At 34.3% G+C, this 19,985-nt stretch overlaps 3 protein-coding genes across 3 annotated transcripts; 1 reads left to right on the top strand and 2 right to left on the bottom strand.

Moving 5' to 3' along the window:
- The first annotated feature begins 2,779 nt into the window (after window positions 1-2,779).
- Window positions 2,780-5,206, top strand: LOC145642395 (uncharacterized). Its single transcript, XM_081693563.1, has 2 exons — window positions 2,780-4,141; window positions 4,648-5,206. The coding sequence occupies exons 1-2, from the start codon at window positions 2,922-2,924 to the stop codon at window positions 4,889-4,891; spliced, it is 1,464 nt and encodes a 487-aa protein (XP_081549689.1). The 5' UTR covers window positions 2,780-2,921; the 3' UTR covers window positions 4,892-5,206.
- A 1,942-nt stretch (window positions 5,207-7,148) lies between these two features.
- LOC145556681 (glycosylinositol phosphorylceramide mannosyl transferase 1-like) lies at window positions 7,149-15,417 on the bottom strand. Its single transcript, XM_081618335.1, has 5 exons — window positions 14,948-15,417; window positions 11,632-12,028; window positions 10,584-10,747; window positions 10,393-10,463; window positions 7,149-7,478 (listed from the first exon to the last, which is right to left on the bottom strand). The coding sequence occupies exons 1-5, from the start codon at window positions 15,142-15,144 to the stop codon at window positions 7,318-7,320; spliced, it is 990 nt and encodes a 329-aa protein (XP_081474461.1). The 5' UTR covers window positions 15,145-15,417; the 3' UTR covers window positions 7,149-7,317.
- Window positions 15,418-18,153: 2,736 nt separating this feature from the next.
- Window positions 18,154-19,857, bottom strand: LOC145555512 (putative nucleoredoxin 1). Its single transcript, XM_081617245.1, has one exon. It carries the CDS (start codon window positions 19,855-19,857, stop codon window positions 18,154-18,156), a length of 1,704 nt encoding a protein of 567 aa, XP_081473371.1.
- Window positions 19,858-19,985: the final 128 nt, after the last annotated feature.

Below are 19,985 nucleotides of genomic sequence, written 5' to 3'. Positions count from 1 at the left end.
TGTTTTCCCTTCATGTTTTTTATTTGAAAAGGGTTAGTAAGCTCCAAATTTTAAAAACCAGTTATTAGTTATGTTATGTGTAATTGATTGCATGCAAACTATATTGATGTTTGTTACCAGATCTTATAAAAACTACTAAAATAATTTCATACGTACTTTCCCCTTCTATTGTAATTGCTCTATTATCTAGATTTTCATGATTCTCAACATATAACTTTATCCACAGTATTAAATTTGTAACAAGTACGGTAACAAATATAAATTTGATATTTCAAAGTATATATACCTTGCTATTTAATAAAATTTCACATGTCTATATAATTACAATACTTTAAGAAGAGTGTATGAATATGATAAATTTTCCATCCAATAATAAGATAGCTATCTATAAACAACAAGCTGAGTTAATATGATAACATCAAAAAGATATTTCACCCAAGAAAGTCTATAGTCAAAAGGCTACTAAATTTTCATTCACCAAAAGTCACATACTCACATGGATTGAAAAGTTGAGCCTAAGGAAGGATGCTCCACTTTATTTTACTTCCTCAATTTGACCATATTTTTTCTAAGAGAGAATTTGTAGTTTAAATATTACAAATAATATGAGATAGGATTATTACTCGATAAATTTTTAGTGTTCTAACAAATAGAAATGTTTGATAATATAAAATTTTAACCAACGAAAATACAAAATCGATATTTTAAAAAAAAAAATAGACATAAAGACGATTTTACAAATAACTACATACATAATTATTCCAGTGTACAAACATAAATATTGTTCAAAATCTATACATATAAAGAGATTTAAACTCAAAATGGAATGGTTAAAAATACAAAGGACTGAAGTGCTATAAATGCTCTTAATACTGCATAATATTTTTTTACTATTTATTTTTAAATAATGAAAAAGCACGTTTACAATCTTATGTGTGAAAGTGAGCAAAAACTCAGGTGACATCACAAAAATAGTGTACACGTAGCATAGATATTTTTTGTATGGAGGAAAAAAAAGTATAGTACGGAAACTAATCACGAGCTAAAAAGCAAGGCAACCGGGCAGCCGGGCACGAGCAGCGAGTTGTGTGTATCCATGTCCCACCACCCGTCCTTTTTATTGCTGAGTCAACAAATTACATTCTAAATTATGTTTTGAAATTTCCAAAATTAGTCCTATTATATCGTTAAGTGAGTAATTTAATGAAATAATGAATTCTCTAAGCTAGATCCTTATTCATCGAGAGTCTCTTCCATTTTAAGACATGTCAGAACTACCCACATCCCTTGCCCATACTCTCTAAATCTTGCTTGTCTCTTCCATAGTGGTACGACTAGTCAAGTACGTGTACTGTTACTATTAAAGTGTTTGTTTGGTTGTCATAAAATTATACAGAGTACTCGGTTATAGTAGTAGAATTGATATGTCATATAATACGGAGTAGTACGGAGTACTATTTATTTTATAATAGAAAAAATAAAAAAAGTTAAACATAACAAATGAATAATGTAAAAATCAAATTAATACATTAAAAAAAAAAAAAGGATAAACAAGAAAATCTATTCTAGAGTACTACGTATTTGATTAGGTTGGTCTCATGAGAAGTGTACTAGGAGTATTCCATTTACTCATAAACTTTACAATATTACTTGTTATTTTAAGGAGTTTATTTAATATTCTGAAATTGTCATTGAGATAATATTATTCATACAATTGTTGGGATTAAATTATGATTTAACGTTTAATATGCATGCTAAAAAAAAGTACGAGTAACTTGAGAAAATCCATAATTTACTCTAATGAGGTTGAAGATTGAGACATTAATTTGGGACAAAAATAGAAAATTGACTAGTAGCTTAAAATGGAGTAATTACCTTAACATGCCCAACATTTTAAAAATTTTACAAGTGTGTATTTGCGAGTGAGATGAGTGTTCATCATTAAGTGACCAAAATATCTTATTGACTTTCCAAACATATATTCATATGTGTACCAAAATATTCTTACATTAACAAACTCAAGCTATACAAGAAAGTTAGGTACATAAATACTTTAATAGAAAAAAAACATTTTATTTTATTTTGGTCATTTTCTATGGAGTTATACTGTTATGTTAACTAATACGGACTACTATACAAAAATACTCAAACTAATTAATTATATAGTGAAAACATCTTTATGTTTACAACCCATTAGAGCCAGATAAAAGAATATTATGTTATGAGAGAAAGAGAACAATTCTTACTTCTTTTCCTTATTTTAATAATAATGTATTGAACTTTGACATCATTTACATAATTCATACTCTTGTTAAAAATCGACAATAACACATTACACATTAAAAGGTTAAAATTGTGCATCGACAAATATATAACAACAACAAAACAATTTTTAATAAAAATAAGAGAGATACACTCTATAATTATAAAAGAGCTTAATTTAATGATATTACTAAATTAAAATATATGCATAAGTGGCATAGTTGAATTATCAGTTTATAAGAATCTTCTCGACAAGGTTTGCTCAATGCCAATGCAAAGTTGCAAACCCTACCAAGCTTAAATAAAATACCGACTTAGTAAATTACAACTACAAGTTGTATTTGTATTGTATTGCCACATTAGGACCCCTAAAAAAAAGGAATTACAATAGTTCCCCAATTCCAACCAATATAGTAATATACACACCTTATCAAAGAGAGATCACACAACTCACAACCTTTGAATATCTCCTCTTTGGTCAATTCATCCTTTCTATTTTTTTCCATCTTTAAACACCTACATATAATCCCCTTCTTTTTCTCACACTTTCTCAATAAAAATAACAATCCTTTGAATCTCTTTTCTCAAATCTCAATCCAATAATCTTTTTCATTTTCATTCTCATTCTCATTTTCATATTTTCTCTTCTAAAAAAAAAAATGAGGGTGAACATTGCTCAATCAACCCCTCCTCTTTCTCCTCCATCTCCTCCTCACAATGCATCGCAATCTTCCTTGTTTCCCACCACCAAACTCCGCCTTCATCGTTCTCCTTCCGCCACCGTGCTAACCAGCGCCACCCTTTCGCGCTCCAAATCTACGGACCTTAGCCTTCTTCGTAGATCCGTCAGCGCTAGCTTCGACGGTCATGATTTTCCTCATCATTATCACCACGACAATCACACCCACAACAAGAAACTCAATTTCCCCACCTTTCAACGCTCTTCATCCACCACTACGACATCGTCGTTTCGACACTCGGATTTACAGGTGGATGTTCTAGAACCTTCTTCTTTGGGTATTCGACCCGACCCGCCAGTTTGGCCCGCGAGAGAGGCCGTGATTCGGGATTGCATTGCTCGAAGAGCGAGCAGCATTGAGCTCCCTCTTTCTCTGAAAGTGCTGAAAATGAAGCAGAAATTGCTGCGATTAGAGGAGGAGAGAGAAATTGGGGATCTCGAAGAACATATGAAGGATAACCCCATTAATAATTTGTGTTGTTCGACTTTGTATATAATCAAAGAGGTTCAAACCCAGGCTTTGAAAAGCAGGGGATTGGTTTTAGATGAAGAATTAGATGATGGGGTTGTTAGCAAGATTCAAAGGGAGATGACATCTTCACTTATTTGGTTATTTAGGGAAGTTTTTTCTAAAACCCCTGATTTAATGCTGGAGATTATGCTTCTTACCTCGAATTTTGCCTCATTCTCTATTGAAACTTTGCTTCCTTTTGAAAATACCCAGAAGATTTTTAAGCAGAATGATGGAAATTGGGCACTTGGGCAATTGGAATTTGCAAAATCAGGGGTAGTGGAATTGGAAAAATTGGAGGAGAAAGAAAATAGTTTGTGGAATAATATAGTGGAAGAAGCTAATGAGATTGGAGGTTATGTGAAGAATGAAGTGTTAGGATTTGTAATTGATCAAGATTATCTTAAAGATGATGTAAAAGAAAATGGTGTTAAAGAAGATGATGTTTATGACGATAACAAGTTCCAATTCATTTCACCAATAGGAGTTGAGATCGAAGCGGATAATTACGAGGAGTATTATAGGACTGATCTTCATTACCAAATGGGGTTATTTCAGGATCCTAACAATACCCTTTTGCTCTCTAATTATGCTCAGTTTCTCTGCCTTGTTTCCCGGGATTATGACAGGTATAATTTTTCATCTTAATTATTGTTTGATTTAGTTTGAGAAAATTTATAATTTAATCATACAATGGGAAATGCTTGAAATAGATTAGTTTCTTAAGCCACCTGTTTTTGCAATTACGAAAATGGAAATTGTTTGTCTTTGGTTAAAGTTAGATAGTTTGCTCTTGATTTATTATATGTTGGTTCTAGGTACACTCGGGTGTAGGATAGAAATGGTAGATCCTAGACGATAAGTCAATAGATATCTAACTATCTAAGCATACAAGTGCTAAGTGGTCCTTGACTGGTACTCTTTATTTTGTAATTGATTTTGTCTCATAGCAGAGTTCATGGCAGCTTGAAAATATCAAGCTGTATTATTTCTTGTTTTACCTAACTCAGTAATGAAGCATGTGATTGCTTAATTGAAGCGACGAATTGGTGGCATCACCATGTTGTTTGAACAATAGGAGATTAATAAGATCTTTTGTTCTTGTATTTATATACTTTGTTTGTTAATACTTCAGGGCTGAGGAGTGCTATAAGCGTGCAATACAATTGGATCCAACTGATGGAGAGGTAATAACACAGTATGCAAATTTCTTGTGGGTGGTGAAACATGATCTATGGGAAGCTGAAGAGAGATTCCAACAGGCTATGGCGGCTGAACCCGACAACTCCTTTCATGCATCAAAGTATGCAAATTTCTTATGGAGCACCGGGGGTGAAGATACATGTTACCCTCTAGATCCTCCCTGTACCAAAAGCTAACGGGAAAGGCTCTGCAATGTGAATAATAATAGTAACAATTGTTCTCGGTTTAAATTTACCATAAGATAGATTAATTATCAGGGTAACATAATAATGGCATATTTGTAGTACAGTAGTACCATTGCCGGTTTGTGAGGATTCCAGTCTAGAGCCACTGGATATCTTTTTGTACAACTCCTGAGCATTATGACTTATTGATCTTGGCTTTTGGTACCTCTGTTGTGCAAGTAATATTGTAATTGTACAGTGTTAAGCTTCAGTAATGATCATACACTATTGAAACTTGAATCTAAAGCTTCTTACACTTCAGCTATTCAGTTGTTTGTTCTTAGATCGATTTAGAATTACAGGGGATGGTTTACAAACAATTAAAAAACTGAGTTGCTGAAGACTAGGAACTAATTTTTCCTTCTTCGAGGAGGTTGCTTACCATTGTCCCTGGTATAGTGATTTGTTGATCAGTCGATCTACCTAAAAACCAACCTAACACTTTTTTTCTAGTGTAATTTATCGAGTTACAATGAATTAGTTCCCACTTTGATAAGCAAAATCTGGAGTTCGTTTACTTTGGGGTTGGGAAGAAAATCTGATCCAGCCTGTGCTACAGACCGCGATATCAGGGATCCCTTTGTGTGTTTTTTTATCGAGACTTTCATTCGTTTACTTTAGATGCAAGCCGTATTTTGACTGGTAAAGTTATTTAAGATTGCGACTAAAAGGTATAAAACTGCAATTGGACACCAGTTTAAACATACAAAAATGTTTAGATTCTGAACTGAACCAATAAAACAGGTAAAGTGCTGAAATATTGGATGTTATCTGTGTTATGTAGTCCAACAATGATCTTGAAAAAAATTTTGTTGACTGAGCCGAAGATAGCATCTTCAAGTCTAAATCACATCCTAACAAACTTTATTTGGAAATGAAGATATTGACCAGTCTGAGTCTAATTCTTAAACAGGTAAGATGACCATAACATGCAACACGGGATTCATTTGAGTGTACAATCAAGATGCTTCACAGCTTCAGTCTATTCTCATGAAGCATTATTGCAAGTTTTCTCTATATATTATGACTAGTTATAATCAACAAGATGCAGTCAAATCCAAATACTAACTACTCCACCCATCACGCCTACTGCAACAATCAACCCATTACCCAGTACCCACACTCACTTTCATGTGCAGATAAAAGATCTCCGTGCACTACCATATCAGATCTCCAAGTCTCATATTCCTTACGAAAGGCAATCGGGGCTAGAAGAGAGCACTACTAGCTGCCAATCCCTAGTTCGTTCCATCAATCTCACATAATCCGTTCAATAATTGGGTCAGGTTATAGGAATTAGGACCACCTCTTCCTCCAGCAACGTTCATATAAATGATATACTACCTACGTTACATATTATGTGCAACGATTAGACATTTTTCCTTTCTACTTTATGTCAAATCGTTGCAAACAATATGTAACGGAGGTAGTAATAGCAAGTAGACTCAATAAGAGTCTGTAACAAATGGACTTTCAAGACAGTTCTATCTTAACTTGGGCAAGTGGCAATAAGCTCTTCAGCTAAGATTTGGCAAGGTTACATGATCTACCTACCCCAGATTTTTCGTTGGTCATGCACATACTAAGAATATCTATATAATTATCTCCTAGATTTTAAGGCATATGCATAAAAGGATTCATGAAGCAACAGTTATCGCTAATACGACAATGCACTTTTGTTTGTCCTTACTGATAACAGGGGCCACTTTAATATCTGACCCTTAAGATAATTCGCTAGCCATCTTATCTAAACTAAATTGCTAGCCTGTGTTACGTAATAAAATTGTTCAATTTACAAGGACCCCTTCTTTTAGCATACATAACAACCCTGTTAACAGGATAAGGAAATGGCTAAGACAGCAGATTCAAGGACAAATTTAGTAAAGTATGAAAAAGAAAGCTCAACTATGAGTATCACACAGACCTAATCTTAAGAAAAATTACATTTCAAGTATCCTTGATCAAGATATTAATATTGCAAAATGTCCCCACACATAGCACATCAGCATATTAGTCGACGCGAGAGATTTTCCAGACAGAAGAGTCTCAATCTTCTGTTGATTGAGAGTTTAATTTCATACAAGTTCTTGGGATATATTCAGAAGAGGATATTGCCCTCTCAGTTGCCAATATTGGCATCTACAACCTTACCCGAATACCCGCCACAAGGGCAGTCATCTTAAAATGCTCGGGGGTGGAATTATACAGGTAGGAATAAAGGTTGATTGATCTGTACTTAATTTTACGAATCCCAAACCTTTTTTTTGTGGGATCAAGTATCCAGATATCATACATTGTAAGAAGAACAAACCTAAGAAAAATAGTAATTGACAGAACTGTGCAGAACAAAATGAATAGGTATAAAATGAAGCTACACATCACCAAAACCAGGTATTTCGGCTATCAACAACTTTCATGGAAGTTGAAACCAAAGGCATTTTCCCAAACTCAGCAACGAACCTGTTAATGCATTCAGTTCTTTTTTCGGTGTGACCTCCCAAGCTACTAATCCCAGTAGAGCCAATCTCAAAAATCTTGCCTGGAATAGCATAAGCAACAAAGCAACATAAGTAAACTGGATTCAAAAGCACATGAAACTAATATAACCAGACGCAAAACATTTTCAGTGGACCAGGCAGAAGCCACTACTGAATAATTAGTTAAAACAGCTACAGTACAAAGGTAACTAGAAGACACACTCAATTGACAAATGTTACTGGAGCAATATGAGTGTTGTCATCCATGCTACCAATATGCAAGTTCAGAAGTTTACACCAGCTATTGGCACATTTATTAAGGTAAGAGAAGTTAGAAGGTCCTATCCACCATTAATTATCCACTCACCCCTAACTATCCCTCCTTAAGAAGTAAGAGCCTGACTACCAATCTAGCAACCACCAAGCTAACCCCTTCAAGCCAGCATCAGCCCACCATCAGCTTTTCCAACAACTTAAGAGAATACACCAATCCCTCATCTCTCATTATACTAATCTGGGGAATCCCCCCTTTCTCTTCATCTTCTCATGAACTTTCCTTTTTTCCTGCGCCTATTATTCTCTTCCCCTTACCAGCAAAGATTTCCCCTTTCCTATTTACAAAAGTTGTTAAAGTAGATTTTAGAGTTGAAGAAAATAAAGAGAGTAAGGTGTAGATCTAAGATATGTTACCAGAGCAAATAAGGGTGGGTTGTTCTGTTTATTCACTTCCTCATTTCCTTTCAAAACGAACAATGGAGCAGGAAGGATCACGAATATGTTTCGTACAGGTGGTGTTCTCATAGTTGACAAAGGGGTGGGTGTGGCCAGATGGTATATAGTCGGGGAGGGTGGTGGGGTTGGTGATGGTCTGATTGGGAGTGAAGGGGATAGGACTTGTGATCTAGCAAAGATTGAAGGAGGTGAAGTTAATTGATAACTATATTTTATTATGTTGATAGTTAAGTTAAGGATAAATACATTTGGGCTCTAGAACTTTCCCAAAATAAAGTGTAGCAATTTTGCAAAAATTCAAAGGTTAAGTATAAAGTGTAGCAATTTTGCAAAAATTCATAGTGTATAGGATACATACGGAACAAATTACTAGGTCATCATCCTTTGTTCACACTGACTTTCTGACCAAACAATCACTGAATTAAAATAACTCCATTCTTGATGCTACCTTTCATCATTATGAATTTTCAACTCTGCCAATCAATCTATACTCTTAAGGTAAACAGTTTTACAGACACACACATGCATGCATACATGATATGTGAAAATGGTATTTTATAGGCCTTTGAAAAGTGTTACATCAAGAACAGTGACTGTTAGAGCGTGAATAGGCCAAATTAAATTTCTGAACTGCACTATTGGTGACTGCAACAAGACAGTCCAATCCAAATTAGAACCAATAATAGATACCCATTTCTAACACACAGACGCATAAATTTCACCTCAAATGTCTTAAACAAGCCCTGTAAAACATAACAGATTCTTAACTTTCTGTCTCTATTTAAGAAATCAAGAATAATTCAATTGCCAGATCAAGCAAGATAAAGTTGTTTCGATAATTCTAGAGTGAAGCTTGACCAACTACAACTTAGGGCCTATTCCGATTTACTGAAAACAACTGAACTTAACTGATTGGGGCTGAATTGAATAGAGCTGAAATGAATTGTTCACGAGAGAAGGAAATTAGGAACTAAACTGATTGGAGCTGAGCTGAGCTGAACTGAACAGAACAGAACATGCCCTTAGCCAACAATCAAGAGGTTTGCGCAATCCTGATGTAACTTCCCCTAATTCACAGTGTCACTCTCAAACCTCCCTCCTTAATTAAGAAAAGTTTTGTTCCTCTCCGATTTTTCTGCAACTAACTCACCAGTAATTACCCATACTAACCTTCCTCTTTAACACTTGTAAGTTGTAACAAACTACTGAGATATGACTTAACTACTCTTGCATTTTCCTAGAATAAGTGAATCTAATAGTTGGAGTAGGAATGTAGGATTAAAATAATTAAAACAAAACTTCTAAAACTTAACAAATAGGTTGGAATGCAAGGAAATTCTATAGTGTAACTAATATGAATATATGATAGCAGCCAGCAAAATACTTAGCCTTATAAAATGGGATGTTGCACAACAACAGCACAAATTGCTATTACACAATGCAAGGAACATCTATAGGTGTAACTAATATGAATATAAGATAGCAGCCAGCAAAAAACTTAGCCTTATAAAATGGGATGTTGCACAACGACAACACAAATTGCTATTACACAATAGCCTTATAACTGCAACCTCCGTTTTATGCACACAGACAGTTGACATATATTACTTCGTAAACTATATGTAATACAGCAAGAGTGTGTGTGTGTGTGTGTGTGTGTGTGTGTGTGTGTGTATCTATAAAAGAATAAAGGAAAAGAAAAGAAGAATATAAATCCAAAAAATCAAGAAGGGGAATTAAGTTTCCAAATTCAGGTAGCAATCATCTGTAAGATGGTCTCAAACTCTCAACATAGAAGGTTAATTAAGATGAAAGTGGGTAGTGGTGGTCCAACTTTGCCCATATGATTGTATGAAAAGAGAACAGTGAAAAGCAAATAGACTATGGTAAATCTTTCTTTGGGTGAGAAATGTTCCCCAAAAGAGAATTATAGCAATTAATGTGGAATTCCATAATGGTATGTTTGGATTCTAGAATTTCATTTGAAATTCCGGAATTGGGACAATTATAGTGTTTGGATGTCCAAGAATTTCAAATGAGGAATTTGCCCAAATTATACAACTACCAAGTAATAACCCATGAAGGTAAGGATTTCAAATGACAAGGTAAACCATGTCATTTGAAATACTCAAATTCAATAATTCAAATGATGCATTTGAAATGAAATCTATCTTCCCAAACACAACCTAAAGGCAATTACAGCAACACATAAAGTACCAAGGAAGTATAAGATAAATTAATCACCTTTCACCCAAATAGGAGGAGCACTAGTTGCGTTTGCAACAAGAAATGACATTGCAATATCTTCACAATTCCTGCATAATTATTCACAGCAAGTCATGACAAAGTCAACAAATGACAAATAAACCAGGCAGTACCACAGGCATAATAAGTCTTGGCCAGGCCAACTACTGTCATAAAGCTCCAATGTATACCTGTTATGAGCTACATATTCTCTTAGAGATGGTGGAAACTCATTTGTATACATTGCCAGATACTTTTTGTGGAAAAAAGCTGCCTTGGATAGAACCATACTATAAGTGCCCGTCCACCAAACAGACCACCAACCTCCATACTCAAAGTAATCCATATTGCCTCTCTGCAGACGAATTTTCAAGTAAGCAGATGCAAAGTAAATAGAGTTTTGAAGATAGCCATATAATCATACACAACTAACACAAGTAACAGAGCTATACATAAAAAAACAAGAAAAGGAGCTCGACTTTACAGTTAATAGAATTCTTAAGAGCCTTAGTAGCTTGGTCATTCGTCATGTTTGTGGAAAAATCGAATGCTACATAGACAACTTGTGAAAAAAGGGAGTTGAAAAAGTCAACTATGTGGTTGAGAACTAGAAGAGACTAAAGCCAGCAGATTAAATTAACATAACCAAGATGGGATCTCATTATATTTTAACCAAGTTGTACAGCCCCAAGATAAAGACTATACATGTATTGGTGCCCTTACATATAAGTATACTACTTAGCAAGTGAAACAAGACTCTTTCATAAGATAGAAACTTGAAAATATTATTAAGTTTCAATTTACATAGACTCTGGTGCAAACATGGTTATGTTTACAGGTGCCCATTACTTTGTCGATTATTCAACAAAAGTATGTCGAACAAAGAATTCCTATGGCTAGAAGGTGCACAATGATTCATCTGGATCTCTTGTTTCGTTCCCCAATTATTTAGGAAGGGGAAGGGGAATGGCCAAGAAGGCTAAGATCACAGACAAGAAAATCCAAGCAGCACATATACTTTAGACAAATTAGTTTGAAAATAGAAGAAAACACTCAAAATCACATACACAAAAATAACACTTTTCATCCAGAAAAGTCAGATGATGTAAGCTCAAAACTTTTACTTCAGACCTTGCAGACACAGAAGGTAACAGAGCACATCAGGCATTGCACAGACGTAAGACAGCTAAGTTCTATATTATGGAGGAAAAGAAGGAGAAAGATAAGAGAGATGCATACGGAGTGATCCAGCCAATGCATACGTGGCACAAATCCAACCATTGTATCAGGAGCACTCTGCCATACACTATAGGCAAGTTCAACAGAAGAGCAAGGGAATATGACATCATCGTCAATTGAGAAGACCACATCTGTCTTCAGATTCTTGATTTCTTTAAATCTATTGTTCAAGCTGTCTTCTTTATTGACGTCGAATTTCAGTTCAATTTTTCGACCATTTTTTGAGTATTTCTGCACGATACGCTTTAAATAACGATTGAGAGACTCTGATGGAGGATCCGGCTCACTCCAGACAATGTGTATGGAGTCCAATTGTAGACACGCTGCATAATGGGAGATTGATTTCTTCAATAGATCATTTCTCTTCCAGGTATTAATTAAAAGTGTATAACCCTTCCTGCAATAATAGACACCAGTCAGATACAGGGGGCTACCTAGCAGCACCAAACTAAATGAATCAAAAGATTTACTCAACAATAATTTGGTACTAAATGCTACTATAGAAATATTATCATTCTATAAATAGCAATCTAGTGGCTTCATTTCTTCCTTCAGTTGTCACAGAACGCAATGAAGTTGGCAATTCACTCCCTTTTCATAATAAGTCCCCAAGTTTGACTAGGCACGAATGCTTGACAAAATATATCCTCAATTATCATTAGGTATAAATTATAAAAAGTTAATGTTCGAAAACTATACATTGAGATGAACCTAACAAGATCCCCCATGACTTTTTTTTTTTTTTTTTAGTGCATAAATCACCAACAATGGTCAAAGTTGAGTATGTGACTGTGCAAAATGGAGAGAGTATAAAGTTAAGTATGTGACTGGGGCACTAAAAAATGGAGAGATTTTAAAGTTAGACCCACAACATACTCTAAATTCTAAACCAACAAAACCAGTACTTCCACGTTCCAAATGTCTCAATTAATTGAAGATAAAGATAAGCCAAATTATAGAAGAATAACTTGCACTATAAATCACTCTCCAATTTCCAAATGACACCCCCCCTCCATCAACTCACAATTTCAGTATCAGCTCCAAAATGACCATAGCATAGCTACCATGTTCATAATATTTATGAATTATGATGATCAACAGCTACCATGATGGTCAAATAAATGACAAAATTAACCATACATTAAACTCCTTCACAATAATTGTTATAAAAGTGAATAATAATCATAAATTTAAATTTATTATCTGCATAATCATAAATTGCTTTCATATATCCCAAACTGAGGGTGGATCCAAAGTGCTCTTATCTTGCCATGAGGATCCGTGCCTCACATATCTCCAAAAGGGAAAACTAATTACCCTTGCAATCCTAAGACTTTCTGTGCATAAACCTGGCACAACAACCCATTCAGATTTTGTTTTAATCTAGGAAAAGAAACTAGTAAAAAAGTAGGTTCTGCCATCAATCAGATTGATGTGTGATTCATAAAGCTTAAAGTAAGTAAGGGTCATTTCAAGAGAATTTCAGCATTTTTTAGAACAAACCGCCTTTGTGAAGCCATTACATGCACAAACATCCTCACATTTTAATCATATCACACTATGCTTCAAATATCTATATAATAATTGCAGAGTCAGTTTACTCTTAATTGCAAGCATCCAAACCCTTAATCCTCAAATGTAAAATCCTCTTAACTTCCCTAATTCTATATTTATTAAAAATATTATCACTTATCATAAATTCCAATATCAATAAAATAACTTCTAATCATATTTGACAAAAATAATAATAACCACCGAAGATCAATATACCCAGTGCTTTAGCACATGTATGCCCTAGTAAAATGATAATGAATTAGTGGATTGGATCTTTAAAGCATCATATTACATGACTTCTCAGCTATTTAACCTATTTATAACTTTGCATTCAATTTGATATGATTTATTCTAGAGGCTTGACCAATTTCAAGTCTTGTGGTTATTGCTGATGCAAGCAAACAAATAAAAATAATAAAAAAAATTGTTCTGCAAACATATTAAATGTTCATCATTTTGCAAGTTTTGCTCAGATACTTATAATTTCGTAGTAAGCAGACTAAGCACTGTTATTGAGAATAACTGCTAAAAAGATTTGGGTCATGCTGCTACTTTAAGATTTTGAGGGCATGCTTAGATTGCCTACAATAGGATAGGAAAAATTAAAGGAGAAAATATATTCTGATGTTTGTATTGCTAGGATTGAAATTATAATTGTAAGGGGGTAATTGCCTTCAGCTCTCTCTCTCTCTCTCTCTACTTTTTTTGACAATGGTTTGTGAGGTGGTGATGGCTGATGGTTGTATCTCCCACCTATGTCCTCTTTCCCTTTCTATAACTAACTTTGTTCATACTCCAGAAATCCCCGGGAAATAATGCCAAACTTGAGAAAGGAAGTAAAATTTACCCCATTAAATCTTGTCCCATGACTGTTAAAGGGAATTCAGGCATGCCCTGAGTAAACATAAACACAAACCATGATATAAGATATGTTGTACCTAGAGGGCTAGAGGTGTCAAAACACACCCTACCCTACCCGGCCCGATCCGAAACCAACCCGAAAAATATCCGATTTGGATTTGGACTCGGGTGAACATAATAATTTAGCATAACTCAACTTTAAAAATTGACCCGACGTCCCGACCTCATCAGACCCGATCTGATCATCCGAATTGACACCTCTACTTGTATCAGGTTAGCAAATTAGGTGACTTCTCAATAGATACCTTTATCCTCTATGAACTATGAACATCTGCAATTCCTTAGTTTTTGAGATTATAACAAGACATTGACATTTAGGAATTAGGACCTTATAAAGTCTGAACTAGAAACAACTATAAGTTTTCTCCCCTTTCCCTTCCATCATTCAATCCTTTCTAGCGACACTAGCAAAGTATAGTTGCCTACTTGCCTTTTACGGGATTATCCATCCACTTACGTAGCAATTGCACAAAATTCCAAATTGATCGGGGAAACTCTCAGCACGCAACATAATGGTCTCCTTTGAAGAAGATTGTGACCTGATTGCTAAGTATCTCATCAAAGGGCTTTCTACACCAAATGAGACACTCTTTTACTAAATTCCTCTAAAATTTGCACTAATGGCAAGTTGCTAAGTTTGAATTAGCACAGTAACTAATAAACTAAACTATAAAAATCCTAAATTCAGCAAAATTCCAATTTAAGCAAAAATCAACACCAATCCAATAACATACTCCACAACACTACGAATCAGTAAGTATACAGCAAAACTATACAAAAAAAAATCATACGAGTAATAAAAAAACGCAATTAAAGTAAACAAAATGCAAAATCAACGAACCTGTGCAAATCAGATTGATCGACAAAACTGTGATACTGAGTCCATTGAATGAAAGTGGAAGCTCGAAAGAAGAGCAAGATCAAAGTGAAGAAGATGCAAAATCCAAGCAATAATTTAACCTTAACGGATCCAACAGATAGGAAAGCGAGTTGCCGGAATCGCTGAGCAGCTCGCCGACTCAAAGGCGAACCTCTCATCGCAACCACAACAACACTCCGTTGCAGAAACTCGGAATCTCACAGAGCATGGTGGTTGTCAATGGCGAGTCAACTGGTTCGTGAACTCGCCGGAGTATCTCATCGGAGAAGTTCGCCGGCGCCGGAGAAGATAAAGGGGAGAGAATTAGGGTTAGGTTTGTTTCAGTGGTAGTTGGGTAAGCAAAACGACGTCGTTATAGTTGACAATTCCGGGCCAGAAAATGTTAAATCGTATAAGCGAGAGAGGGAAGTGTTTGGTGTTTGCATTTGATTTGGACGGAAATTTTTGAAAGTGCGGCATATGATAGTGAAGGATTTTTTTTTTAATATTTAAATAAAATTTAATAATTTTTTATTTTGTGGTTTTTTTTAATTTTTTTTATGAGGTCATCAGATAGAGAAACGTTGAAATTGGACACGTGGAAGATTTTGATAGGATATGAATTTATTGATTCAACGGTTGGTGGCATAAAATAATTTGTATGAGTTGCACTAGCATTTAAGTGTGAAAAATGAACTTGTACAACCAATTTTTGGTATAGCTAATTTTTAATTTTTATACCCGTTCCATATAAGTTGGAAGCGATTATAAATAATCATTACTGTATCAATTTAAAATTTTGAAATTAATGTAAGTGGTTGAGGATTTGACAATTCTTATAATTTTGATCAGGTGGTTAATCTAATCCGTACTATTAATTAGTTATAACGTTATTAAATGGTTGTCACATTAATTCATACATAGCGGCTAAAAGGTCTTTTTTAAAAAAGAAGGAGGGGAGGGGGGAGGTTCACCTTACAATAGGAATTATTTTAAGTAGATTTGATATGTCCGTTTTACTAATATTGACAAAAAGCAATTAGGAAAAATTTAAGTTTGGTACCCAAAATTAAAAATATAGTTTCAATTTGTAGCTACTATAAGAAATTGACTAATCGAAAAAGTGCTAAGAACATTTAGAAATGAGAAATGTGTAACATAAGTGAAATCCAAGAATACATGATAGTATAAGTAGAATTTAGTTGCTCATGTAAAGCAATTAAAGATAAATTAAGATAATGCACTAGTAATTAGGGTTGTACACTAGTCCAATATCAAATCAAATTAATACCAGTTAGATTAGAAGATTGAAAACTTTATATATGTCAATACCGGACTAATTCAACCCGATTTTAGACTAATTAATTTAGACCCTTTTTATGACCACCATATTATATTATATATGGGTATTATTTTTGTTATTTATATACTCCATATATTTTTCTTCTTTCTAATAAATTGCTATAATTATATCATATATTCATAACAAATTATTTAAAAGCCAATAAATGCTTACATACTAGAACATTTTCTTTTGAACTACTCTAAACATTACCTATCAAGCTTTCATTTTCTCAAGGCAATATTAGTCTCTATCAAACTTTCAACTTGGTCATATAGTCTTTGTTTTATTATTCTTTGGCTTCAAACTTTGTATTTAAAGAATAGTCATTAAATTTGGCATATTAAACATTTGAATATGATGGTTGTTGATTTTTTTTTTTTTTTTTTTTTTTTTAATATTTAATGACGATTTCACGAGCTGAGGTACGTACGGTATATAGTACTTAAAAAAATACAAGTAGCAGATAAGTTCTAGTATTATAAACCTAACACATTTTTTACAGACTTGGATTCAACAATTCACAACCTAATGTAAGTATTCCTTTCGAAAGTCAAACCCACAAAGTCAAGAATAATACGCTACATTAATTTATCTTTGTGCCCAATTGCAAGACTGTGGAATCTACTCATCTAGTAGTGCATTTCTAAATAGTAAATTGGAAATAATGAAGAATCTCAATGGCTCAATTCATCATATGTCGGGCTAAAAACAAAAAATAAAACATCTCCTATTGGATCTTTTTTTTTTTTTTTTTTTTTTTTCTTTTAATATTCAACTTCTTCTAACTTGAATGAATTATACCTCTCTGAATTGGTTTAATAAATTTCTTTTAAAAAAAAGAAAAACGGTGACAACAGTTAGATTTTGGGGGTACGGGTTCATATAAACTAACTTCGATCCAAACAATATGAGTATCTCATCTTACTGCTAGCGCTAGACGAGCCTTGATGTTACCTATTCATTAAAAAAAAAAAAAAATCAAAATCATGAGCTAACATTGATGTTATATAGACCTTGTTTGGTAAAGAGCTTATTGAGAGCTTTTAGCTTGTTGTGATATATTAGAGGTTTAACTATTTAAAAAAGCTAATTTGAGTTTTTGGTAAATAGCTTATATATTAAAAGCTTTTTCTAAACTTATTGAACAATTAGCTTTTTTGCTACGAAGTATTAAACGCATTAAAACAACTAACAATTAACAGCTATTTATCAAATAGTTTTACACAATCAGCTATCTACAACCAGTTAGTCAAACTAGCTAATATAACAAACTAGTCATCAAATCACCTAATAAAATCAGTTATATTAACTAATCAGCTACCAACTAATTACCAAACTGGGCTATAAATCGGTTCCTTTCTGCATAAAAAAAAATCTCAACTTTCTGGATAGCCCAAATTAATATAATTAAGGACTTAAGGGGTTGATCGTAAAATTTCAATTGTACTATTAAAAGTAAATCTCTTCGTAAGCAACTAAGCATATACGGACAAAAAAGTAGCCAATGCTTTGAAGTTTTGCAATATCAGTGAATTTTTTTCCATACAGAACTTAAATTAAGAAAATCCCCTACATCTTGTTTAATCTTCCTTGGGAAAATTTTATTATTCAACAAAATGTAGTCTGTAATGTTTGTAGTAGTGTTTCTTTATACGTAGTAAATAGCTTTCTTGAAGAACAATATACAAGATCATATTAAAAAATATCTAGTAGTACTTGTACTTACATCATCAATTGAGATATCAAAGATAAAACAAGGGTTAAAAGCAGACATATGCTACACTTTGGCCTAAATGGCCGACGTACTCCAATTCGTTTACAAGCAGCAGCCTCAAATGTTGCTTCACAAAGGAAGAACACGCGCGCTATAACTATCCAAGAACCATCTGAATTCATTTTCAACATCTCGGTGTAGGTTATAAGGGAAGGGATAAGCATCAATACCGCGATCCATTAGAAGTTGATAAGCATGTATTGTGAGAATCCGACCATCTTTTCCAAACGCAATGAGGTCGTTAAACTTGTTACTACCCTTCAAGCATATGTGCTCCCATATGACATCTGCGCGAGCAGGGTCATGGGGACATTCGAGCCATGGCATTGCAGTGAAACATTCAAGAGGAGAAATATTTGCATAAAAATCCATGTGAACAAACACTACTTCAAAATTAGCATCTTTCTTCTCCTTAATTTCATGGTACAAACCTTTAATCCAATTATATGATATATCCATGTGATCATCCATACAATTATCTGTCCATTCAAGGTAAAGCAGGACATTCCTACCGCGAAGCTCTGCCACACTCACACGCGTACCATCATTAGTACAAACATAGCTTTGCTCCTTAGACAACACTAACAATGACTCCAAGGTTAACTCCCTAAGCCTTGCAGTCTCTTTTTCAATCATGTTCGCGATTGTGAAAGGATATCCATCAATACCAAAATTTCTTATGACAGTTTCACCATAAGGATTCACATATTTACCACTAGTCGGGTCTAAAATAATCAAAGTATCCATGGAGTGAGTTTCGCTAAGTCGGCTCAACCAATGGCTTACACTATCCTTGAAGGGTAACACCCACCAAGATGTTATCCCCCTCTGTACTAAATCAGCATTTACATACTCTATAAACTTCTGTGGTTCCTCGTCGGGTTGGTATATCAATACTATCTCTAGCTCGTAACCTTGATTACAACGACATAGCTCAAACACCTCATGGAGTTCCCCCATGAAATCCCCATCTCGACACAAATACAATCCCACCAATTTTTTCTTAAGGTCTGATACACAAATTGTCCTGTTTTTACCATTGTTGCTGACTAAAATGTCAGAGGGTTTGCACCTCAAGATTTCTTCAAGGGGCAACAAAGGTCTATGTGCTTCTTCATAAAGGGTTTCGAACCTCTCATTCGTAAAGGGAAACGAATCAGCACCATACAACTCAAGAAAATAAGAACTTTCTTGCAAAACCCTTTGATTAGGGTCTACAACAATGACACTAGGGTCATAATGTACATTAAGCCCTGTTAATCCAATAGACTTACAAACATAATCACGAGACTTCGAGTCATAAAAAGGGATTGCAAGGCAATTAGAGAACGAAGAGAAGAAATTAATAAAAACAGTTTCATTGTCAACCCACTCACGTTTCATCTTAGCTACCAAGACCATCTGAATATCATCTCTTCCAGACTCGAACCACTCGGAGAATGCAGCTTTTATAGCCCAACAATGATTGTCTACCGGGCTTTGAGATTCTATAGGAAGAAAAAAGCAAAAGATCATGACATATTTCTTCCTTAGGCTATCAACTTTGACTTTGTCACCATTTTTTCGAATTAGAAAATCCCTGTAATCTGTCGACAACAAGGATATAACATCAACATGATCACCTTCTTTGAGAGAAGAATTGTAAGGCGTTAAGGTATCAGGATAAACCGGTTCCTCGTGAATCGGGTCCGAGTTTCGACATGATTTAGCTCGTTGGAGGTCTTTTTGGTATTGAAAAGGAGGAATTAGCTTACCCTCCATAGAGTTTGTCATTGGTGTAACCTCTAAACTCTTAAAACTTTTTTTTTTGTCAGGTGTTAGGATTGTTTCCATTTCTTTTCGTTCATTCCTATTTTAAGATTACGACACCTAAATTAGTATTGAGATAAAATCACGAATCC

Source organism: Chenopodium album, chromosome 8, assembly GCF_948465745.1.
Source record: "Chenopodium album chromosome 8, dcCheAlbu1.1, whole genome shotgun sequence".
Lineage (NCBI taxonomy): Eukaryota > Viridiplantae > Streptophyta > Magnoliopsida > Caryophyllales > Amaranthaceae > Chenopodium > Chenopodium album.
This window is presented reverse-complemented; position numbering and strand designations above follow the sequence as displayed.